Source organism: Myotis brandtii, unplaced genomic scaffold (assembly GCF_000412655.1).
Source record: "Myotis brandtii unplaced genomic scaffold, ASM41265v1 scaffold260, whole genome shotgun sequence".
NCBI classification, from domain to species: domain Eukaryota; kingdom Metazoa; phylum Chordata; class Mammalia; order Chiroptera; family Vespertilionidae; genus Myotis; species Myotis brandtii.
In genome coordinates, this window is record NW_005359881.1 from 127,528 (window position 1) to 137,809 (window position 10,282).

At 46.5% G+C, this 10,282-nt stretch overlaps 1 protein-coding gene across 1 annotated transcript in view; it reads right to left on the reverse strand.

Moving 5' to 3' along the window:
- Nucleotides 1-6,548: 6,548 nt before the first annotated feature.
- DNAJB9 (DnaJ (Hsp40) homolog, subfamily B, member 9) overlaps nt 6,549-10,282 on the reverse strand; it is a 4,356-nt gene continuing 622 nt past the window's right edge. The window contains exons 2-4 of the mRNA XM_005868062.2: nt 10,226-10,230; nt 9,165-9,393; nt 6,549-8,012 (exon numbers count right to left, since the gene is read on the reverse strand). Of these exons, the coding sequence (XP_005868124.1) occupies nt 7,570-8,012; nt 9,165-9,381 (660 nt within the window). The 5' untranslated portion in view covers nt 9,382-9,393; nt 10,226-10,230 and the 3' untranslated portion in view covers nt 6,549-7,569. The remainder of the gene's footprint in view (nt 8,013-9,164; nt 9,394-10,225; nt 10,231-10,282) is intronic.

Consider the following 10,282-nt stretch of genomic DNA (forward strand, 5'->3'; position numbering starts at 1 on the left):
TCTCATTCTCCCCTTTCCTTTGTCCTTTAGGTTTTATTTTATACACATTTTTTATTGATTTCAGAGAGGAAGGGGGAGGAGAAAAGAGCTAGAAACATCAATGGTGAGAGAGAATCATTGACTGGCTGCCCCCTGCATGCTCCATACTGGGGATGGAGGCTGCAAGCTGGGCATGTGCCCTGGCCGGGTATTGAATCGTGACCTCCTGGTTCACAGGTCAACACTGAGCTACATGGGCTGGGCCCTCTGTCCTTTAAAAAGGAAGAGAAACTTTGTTGCCCAAATAGGCCCTGTAATCCCACGATGGCTTTTCTTAGTGTCTGAAGTACCGATATGGAATCTGTATGGAACATATCTGAGTGGCTTCGATTCCTGTGCAAAGGCACATACCTCGGTTGCAGGCTCAATCCCTGGCCCAGGGCGCAAGTGGAAGGCAACCAATCGATGTGTCTCTCTCACATCAATGTCTCTCTCTCTCCGTGCTCTCCCTCTCTCATCCTCCCTCTCTCCCCCTCTCCCCTCCCTTTCACTCTCTAAAAATCAATAGAAAAAATATCCTTACTCCTCGGCTCTTCGGGTAAGGATATAAAAGAACAAATAAATAAAAAATAAAATGAGCCTGTAACTAGCTCAGAGCCAATGGAAGCGTCTTGGTGGCACTTTAATGACAGTTTCCAGGGTCAGAGGCTCTAAACGCTCCCTGACACCTACGGGAGCCTGGAAACTGTCCCTGCGCGGATGCGAGGAGAGGGCTGGCTGAATGGTGAGTTCTCGCCCTTCGCGCTTGCAGGTGGGGCCTGGGCTGGGGTGCTCCGTGGTGCTACTGGCTCACAAAAGCCTTAAATGTCCATGTTCCCTCAAGAAGACGGGAACGAAGGAGGAGGAGCCACCTGGAGGGTGGTGCCCCTGGATGGCACCTGAATGGCAGGGCGGGCAGACCTTTAGATCTTCAGGAGGATGGAGCGGGAGCAGCACCCCTAGCGAGCCAGGAGCCCCTCGAGGGATTTCAGTGAGAACATTGGGAAGCAATGCCCTTTGCTCTTATCGACCATGAATACTGACTGTGAGTCAGTTTATCAGATGATCCGAAATCACGATCAAACATGGCCGCCAAGGGGCAGAGGATGGTTGAAAGCAAAGGTGCCCCTGGTGGCGGCTGGCGGCTGGGGGCTGGGGGAGGAAATGCATGAAGGAGAGGAATAGTCTGGAACCTACAGGTAAACTGAGACGGGGAAGTCTGCACCCTGGGGCGGGAGAGAGGAATCTCTGAAAAGGTGTGTCTGCGTGGGGGCTGCAGGGGGGCTGCATGGGGCAGCAGAGCAGAGGGGTCAGGGGCCCTGAGGAGGAGGAGCCTGCTGTCATGGTTTTATCCCCGACCAGGAAAATCGCAGATATAAACGCAGCAGCAGGCGGCCTGGGACAGCCTTGGACTTGCTGCCGCGGATGCTCATCTGTCAGCTTATGTGCTTCCGGCAGGAGCTGAGCCCCGGGCGTGTGGGGACAAGTGGGGATGTGGAAGGCAGTTGCTTATTCTCCTCATGCAGATACGACAGCCACCACCAGGACTTGCTTAGACAACCCTGGACGGGGGGCCGGGGAGCGAGAGTTACTACGAGTCCTGGCCACCTCCATCGCCATCTGGAACCATCGTTTTAGAAGGCAAGTGCTCGCCACCACCTGCAAGGAGCAGGCGCCTTCCCTGCTGGAGTCAAAGGCGAAGGCGTGGGCAGGAGGCTCCATCGCTGGGGAAGGAAAGTGTTTCTTTTGCAATGACCCTGAGAACTGAAAGGAATGAGGCCAAACTTCATTCTTTGGGTCAGCGCCAGGGAACCACTCCGGCGCCTCCAGGCAGGGAGGGTCGCCCCCACCCCCGACACCCCCATTTCTCACTTGTATCAGACCCTGTATTCATGGGAGAGGGGAAGGAAGAGGGTTGCAGGGCGGCGAACATCATCAGGCTAATGAAATGTAACTACTCCGTGTGGATCTGACCCCAGTCTCTCAAGAAGGCAGTGGGCTCCTCTCTGTCCCTCACGCAGCTCCCTGCCACCGAGGAAGGTCAGCGTTCACTGTGTCCCTGTGAATGATCACAGGCTAGAATGTCTGCTGGCTCCCCTCCCCTGACACTCCCTCTTCCCTTTCCCTTTCTTCTTATCTCAACTCTCTCTCCAACCTCCCTGCCCATAGAGCTGAACCCCGGCAGCGGGTGCACGCTAACCAGGCATCCAGCCCGCCGGCCCCAGAATGTCTGCTGGCTCCCCTCCCCTTTCCCTTTCTTCTGTATCTCAACTCTCTCTCCAACCTCCCTGCCCATAGAGCTGAACCCGGGCAGCGGGTGCACGCTAACCAGCCATCCAGCCCGCCGGCCCCCATCTCGGCCAAATATTTATTTACAGCCGGTTACGGATGAGATGCTTCAGAACAGAGAAGAGGCACCCCCGCCTCCTCCTGCAGCTTATGTTCCTGAGAGATTGGGGGAAACGCTGCCCTTAAAGGGACGGACACAGTTTGCAGCTGTTATCTGCACGGATCTATAAAGAGAAGGTACTGCATAAAAATTACAAATCTATCCGCACAGTGATTCCTGGCTGGATGCTACTCCTCCAGCAGCAGCCCAGTGAGAGGAGCCAGCAGAGCAAGTAGAATCGGTGCCCATGGCAACAGGCATCCCTGCTTTGAACATGTCAATCCACCCACCGCCAGGAAATCACATTCATGGGATGTTTTTCCGCTACAAATAGCTTCTGTTTTCACTTTTTAATGACAGCGATAGATGTTCCTTGCTTTCTGAATTCTTCACGGGCCGGGGCAAAACGAGGGGGGAAAGGGGATGTTTCAAAATTGTCCTTGAAATTTCAAGCAGCCTTTTTATTGAGGGAAGGGAAGGCGGAGAAGGAGTAAAGGTATGTTAGTCACCACATGTCCCCACCCCAGGGTCCCGATAAGTCAAAGGCTTAGGCAGACCCCCTCAGCGATTTGCTTCTCAGCCATTTTAGGAAAGTTTCCTCATCTGGACAGATCAGGGTACCTGCCTCACCAGAGCGCAGGGAGGCTGAATTGTTTGTGAGGTGCTAAGGGTAACTGCTAAGGATTAGCAATGAACATTGCTAGTGATGCCCCCTTCGCCACTTCCTTCGGTCCTCCTCACCCAGGAAATGCTCATTTTATCTCTTTCATTGCTCAACTGTGGACCGCAGCTGCGGAAGTTTCTGAACATACTTTAGCAAATAGGTAAGTTCATGAAAAGGGCTAATTCCCTCCAGCCATGGCACCTACTCACCCTGTGTGTTTGACAACACGCTCCATGCGCGGGGCACAGCGATGGCCAGCGACAGGAACAGAGCCATGGGACACGGAGGAGAGAGAAACTGCACAGTGTTCATTGGACACCATGTTGCAGGGCCCGGGCTGTCCACGGCGATGAAGCAAAGCCCAGCCTCCACCTACTGGGGAAGCGGAGGGGCGGGCGTGGCAAAGGCTATTTGCAAATGTTCGATGTGAAACCGTCCTCCACCCTCCGTTACTTTTGGCAGCTGTCCCAAAGCTCTACGCCGGCTAAATCATGCTTGACAATCATATTTGTTTCTGGCCCAGTAATAGATATTAACAACGTTGTATTCCCTACCACAATGCAAACAACTGTAGACATTTGTAAATTTCCAGCTTCTGCTGTCACAAATGCTAATGAAGCAGTGAAACTAAATGGAAAGGAAGGTCATTTTTTCCCTCTTTACTACTAACAGTGGGGAAAAAATGAAGAATTACCATTTTGAAAAAAGCCTTTTTAACTTTGGGCAATATATTTTTTAATCTACATAATTAAAACAAATACTACATCTTAAACTACAATTCAACAGATATATATATACACGAAGTGATTTTTTAATTAAAAATAATAGCAGCACTAAAGACTGCAAAGACTGTATGTTGGCGGCGGGGGGGGCGGGGTTCTATTTGTTTTTTTGTTAATCCTCATCTGATGATATTTTTTCCATTGATTTTTAGAGAGAGTGAAAGGGAGGGGAGAGACAGAGAGCGAAACATCAATGAGAGAAAGACACATCAATTGGTTGCCTCCCATGCACACCCCACCCGGGCATGGGGATCATGCCCGGACTAGAATCGAACCCATGACCCTTCACTTCTTGGGCTGATGCTCTAACACTGAGCACCCGGCTAGAGCTATGTTATGCTTTAATGTGGAAAATAGGTTAAGGCATAGGAAAATAGCATGTGACCATCTCAGACACAGTCAACAAGTAAAAATAAATGTCTGAGTGTGCAGTCCTCACCTTCACGTCACTACAAAGAGAAACTGGGAAAAGAAAAAAGGCTGGGCTGGCAAAAATGTGGCCAGGGACCAACGTCAAAGGCCCTTAGCCCAGTTACTACTGTGCTTCCATGTGAAATGAAACTGAATTTAATGTTTCTGCATTTTTATACAGCAGGAACCACATAAGACAGGAAAAGGGGGAAAAGGGAAACGGAGAGGGAAGAAAGAAGTGGAGGGGAGGAAAGAACCTGCACTGAGATGAAAGAGGAGGAGAGATCAACAGAGACTGAAAAGTAGCAGCCCATCGGGGACGAGAAAAAGCAGCAGCTGCTGTTCTGAGAGCCACGTGAAGAAAATTCCAGAAGAGTGTTGAACTGTGCGAGGGATGAGGCCTGAGAAATGGCCAATGTATTTGTTACTTGACATTGATTTTACAGTGATTTGGTGGAGTGGTGGGAATGGAAACTCCTTGGAGAAATTTTGCTACAATGGTGAGCAATGAAACAGCAATTGGATGGGAATGTGAAGTCGAGAGAACATGCTTTCAATGTGGGGGACAGAGCAAAGGGTTGTTTGCTGGAGGGAATGATTGGACAGGAAGTGAACCCTTGGTGAGAGGAGGGGGAGGCATTGCTGGAGATTCGGTGGAGTGGTGGGAATGGAAACTCCTTGGAGAAATTTTGCTACAATGGTGAGCAATGAAACAGCAATTGGATGGGAATGTGAAGTCGAGAGAACATGCTTTCAATGTGGGGGACAGAGCAAAGGGTTGTTTGCTGGAGGGAATGATTGGACAGGAAGTGAACCCTTGGTGAGAGGAGGGGGAGGCATTGCTGGGCACTGATTTGAATTTCTGGAGTTGAGGTGATCAGGGCACAGCGGAGGGGCTGGCTTGAGGTGGGAATGTGAAGTGTTCACGGTAGGAACGCCTGCAAAAGCAGAGGGAACGGGGCTGCGACCGGAGGGTGGCGGGAAGCTTGGGGAGTTCTTCCCAGATGACTTGTTTCCTCAATGAAGAAAGATGGCCAGCTACGACTGAGTGGGATGCGTTTATCTTTGTACTTTTCTTTATCCATCGAGGTGACGTCTCTAACTTCCCCGAGACTGGCTTTCTACAGTCATAATTTTTATGTATTTTCCAGGTGGCAAACAAACACGGAGAAGTCGATGAACACTCTGGGAATAAGAAGGGCTTTTCTACTCTTGCTCCCTAGGATGCATTCATCACCATGTATGTGCTCTTAATCATAAGTATCCTATTTTTATGATCCAGCTTTAATCTGGAGCTGCATGTTCATAACAAAGAAAAGCAAGGCAATACTATACACATGTACCATAACTCTCTTCAGATCACTCTTCGAATAAATTTGATCTTTTGCCCATATCACACTTTTACTTTTGCACACTTGAATATGGCTAAGGGTACTCAGTGCAAATGGTTCCACAGTCCAGTAAATTTGACAAGTAAAACTTAGTACTTCTACTAGATTCAAAATATCGATTAGCATGGTGGGAGCTTAAAGCAGCCCACAAACAGTATTCTGGGACCCAAACTTCCCATGTGTTGGGGGAGAGGTTCCCCCACCCACAAGGTGATGCTCCAGGTCCCGGCTGTCCTGCAATCCAACTCACTTCAGATGCTCTGCTTCAGTGCCAATGGCAAGCCCACATTGTTACCTGTGTTCTGACCAACTGGCAACAGATGAAAGGTTCCTGTGATCACCTTTGCAGAGCCAAAAGGAGGTTAAAAAAAAAAAAAGGGTGGGGGGTTCATATAAATGTTCAAAATGGGGGAAAAAGGAAGACAATCAGGCCCTGGAGAAAAGGGAACAGATGCTAACAGTATAAAAATAATCCTTAAAGTTAATCCCCCTCACTTATTTTGTTTGATAGGCTACAAAGAATCCTCAGACCAAAATTCAAGGTATGGCTATTTTCTTATTATCAAACACATCAACTTAATTTCCAGGAAATTAAAGTATGTAAATATAAACTGACCTTCTTCAATGATCATTACCAAGTGGAGTTTTATGCAAAGCCTCTGCTTTTTCCCTGCCTGGTCTAAAGAGGAATGACTCAATGGCATGAATATCTGGTTCCTAGAAAGCAAAATACACCAAAAATATAATTCACAAAATCTTCAAACTACCAAAATATGTGAGGGAAGATGAAAGAAAGCAAGGTAACTTCTGGAATATGGTTTGTGATCAGCGTAAGCATACCTTCAGAATTGCAGAGTAAACTTTTAACAAAGAAATGACACCAGAGAACATTATATATTGTAAATATTGTATTTCTCTCACTCACACACATTGTATGAGACATTTACTACTTTTAAAATGTATCCATAGGATTAATACTCATACGGAGTATAATGTGGGAAAGTGCGGAACTAAAGAAATAAGTCTATCTGAAAACAAAAGCACACATTTCTTAGAATTTAAAAATATTGCACATAATAAGGTTGCGCAGAAATTACTGTTTTTATGAACAGAATGAGGTATTAGTCAATTCCTAGATAAAGATGAATGCAAAGAAGAGGAAACACACATACACAGAAACATAAATCCGTATTAAGACATAGAGAACCAACAATTAAGAAAGAAATGTGAAAAGATATGTGAAGTAGCTATGATTCCAACCTTACAAAATCATTAGCCAGGGGCCAAACACATAACAATCTCTTGGCAATATTTCACAACTTCCCAACTTTTTTCAGCACAAGTGACTATGAGCAGCACAATCATTTCCTTTACTCCAAATGGCCCCGTGGTAAATACTAAACCACGCCTTCCAGAAGCGTTCAGTGGAAGTTTACCAAGGCACTGCTCTCACTTAACGACTCACTGTCCAGTTCCACGTACACTCAGCAACTCATGTCAGCCATGCTACAGGGCATGCAATTTCAAGTTAGCAAAGGTTCCACTGCAAAAATCATTCAAGTTCATACAACTTAAATCTAAAATAAATTTAAGAGTTTAACCTTTAAATATAAATCAGGCAAACTCATTCCTTTCCTGGTAATAAAACTGGCCACAGGTGGAGAAAAAAGACCAGGCAAAATTACATCTCTGTTTTCTTTTTCAAGACCCTTTACTAATCAGAGAAATTAATAATTAACAATTTCTCTACTAACTGAACGTTAATTTGTCAAAAACAATTTAAATATATTTAACAGCTGTATCAAGTTAAGTGAAATCATGCACTTGTCAAAACAGTTCACAGAAAACTGTTTTGCATCATAGATATTGAAGAACAGTCAACTAGCTGGGCTTTGTGAGAACAAAGAACATGAACTACTGTCCTGAACAGTCAGAGTATGTAGTGACCATGTTTCCTCTGCGCTGAGTGACAGTCCTGCAGTGCTTGCTAGATCCATGGAATCTATTCTCAGGGTGCCGGCCAGTGGGGTCGAAGCCACTGAAAGAGAACATCTTCTCCATGTCTTCAAACACGTCATCAAACAATCCCCCTCCGAAAGAAAACTCCTGGAAGTGATGCCTCTGTCTACTAGAGCCATCCTGGCGTGTCTGGAAGTGATTTTCAAAGTGCTTCTTAGACCGAGTGTTTTGGTTTTGACCAAAGAAACCAAAGTCTTTGAATAAGTCATCGAAATTGAAGTTAAATGACTGCTCGAAAGGACTTCCACTACCCCTTTGTCCTTTGCCATTAGTGAAAGCACTGTGTCCAAGAGAGTCATACTCTTTTCGCCTATTAGCATCTGACAGTGTTTCATAGGCTGAAAGAAATAAAGATACTTTAGTAACAAGATTACATACCTCTTCAATAAGTACATTCAACTCTATTTTAGAGGCTTTCACATGATAAGTAAAACCAAAGCATACAAAAATAAGAATAAATGACCAACGAAATGAGACCCGAGGCAGGAAGGCATAGAACAGACTGATATACCTTGATGTGGGGTTGGGGGATAAGAAGAGAGAAACCAAAGGACTTATATGCATACCCCATGGACATGGGCAATATGGTGGTGAAGACCTGGGGGGCGGGGGGAGGAGGAGCCAGGAGGCAGAGGGTAGGGGGGAGAAATAGGAGATACCTGTAATACTATCAACAATAAAAAATATATTAAAAAAAGAATACAGTTAAAGTTACAAAAGGCAGGACTTCGTCTTGTTCATTGCATACTATAAGCAGTTAGCACAATGCATGCTCCTAGTAAATATCCAATAAATATTTGTTAAATGAATGCCACCATAGCTACAAATAAATGGGGGCAACAATCACAGTTATTCTTCATATTATTTGTATAAAATCATTACTTCTATTAAAGAATTTGATGGTCAAATATAACAAATTAAGAGGAATTCAGATTTTTCACTTCCGTGGTAGTTAAAGTAAATATTTAACTCCAACTCCTTACTCAGTTATCTCCCCCCATTAATTACTGAATGTTCAGGAGATGCAATTTATTTTAGAACTGGTCTTAAGTAAAAATTTGTTTCATACTGTTCCTTTAAAGACAAATCTGGCTTTGTAATGTAGATCAAGGAAGGCAAAAAAAAAAAAATACCAAGGCATTTCAGTCTATTTAAATTTTTTACATCTAATATTTTTTTATATTTAATCTCCATACTTAAACATTGTTTCATAAGTTAGTTTATAAGTATTGGGTAGCAAAAATTCCTTTTGACACAGAAACAATAAGCAATTTGACAAATAATAAAATCAATTTTCAACACATTTAGATCTGTATGCCAATAAAAAAAATACCACCATTTTATCCACCCATTCAGGAATCAGTTATCCGCTATGTTGAAATGTAGCTCCCACCCCCCTCCCATCTCCCTCTTCAATACAGACACTCTCCTTAGCTATGGCTCCTTTACTGTTAACACTCGTGAGGCCTCGGAGTCAGGCACTGACTTACCTTCGGCAATCTCCCTGAATTTTGCTTCCGCATCAGGGCTCTTATTTTTGTCAGGATGGTACTTCATGGCCAATTTGTGAAAGGCCTTCTTGATTTGGCGCTCCGATGCCGATTTTGGCAAACCTAAGATATCATAGTTGCTATTGAAGGCCAGAATTAATTCCGTTATCATTAAAATGCAGATGGCAAAAGTGAAAACCGACTGGGGAGTAGCCATTTCCAATATCCTGAAAGAAAAAAGACAGACAACGTTATCCTGGAGCTCATCCTAACACTTCCTTCCAAGACAAACCCGATAAACTTGTAGGGCACAGGGCAGCCTGCACCTGACCCTGTTCCTTCCTTTATCCGGGCTCCCCTGCCCTGGCCTTGGCTGTCACCTCCTCCAGAGCAAATGCGATGCGGCCGCATTGAGAAAAACATGTGTCTGCCTGTCCGCTAACAGAGCAGGCCACACACAGACACACAGAAATACCCCACAACTGACTTTTCCCAGTTAATGTTGTGGGAAAAGATGGGCAACCCGGACAGTATCCTTTAAAAGGACCTCAAGCTTCGGGAATTCATACGCTAAGGGAGTGAGAACAGTAGTTCAGCTTCAGGGAAAAGGGAAAAGCGGTGCATTACCGGCCGCGAAGCTCTCGGCCCGCACTTCCCCGGGGAACCCCGGGCTGCCAACACCGACTCTCAGCCGCACAGTAAGGCCGGGGCGGCGACGCGTGGAAGGCAGGCATTTTCCCAGCTGCCGGGTCCCCAGGATTAAACACGGTCAACACGTCTGGGTCCCCACAGTGAGCAGAATGCAGACCCTGAGGTTCCGGCGGAGGCTGCTGGGATCTTCCCGGCGGCCGGGCAGGCAGTTCCCTAACCTTAGGGGAGACTCAGCTCCCAGGCCTCGCGGGTGCAGACGTCACGAGGGAGGAGGGCTGCGCAGCCCAGGGGTCCCCGACAACCGATGATGACATCCGCGGCTGACGAAAGACACCGGGGTTCGGGGAGACGCCTGCCCTCCTCCCCCGCGGCCCTCGCGGGGCGTGATGAGCAGGTGGATCCCTGCTCCCCGCCCCCAGTCACGGCCACGGGCACCCAGGGGTCAAGCACGAACTCCGGGCTTAGAG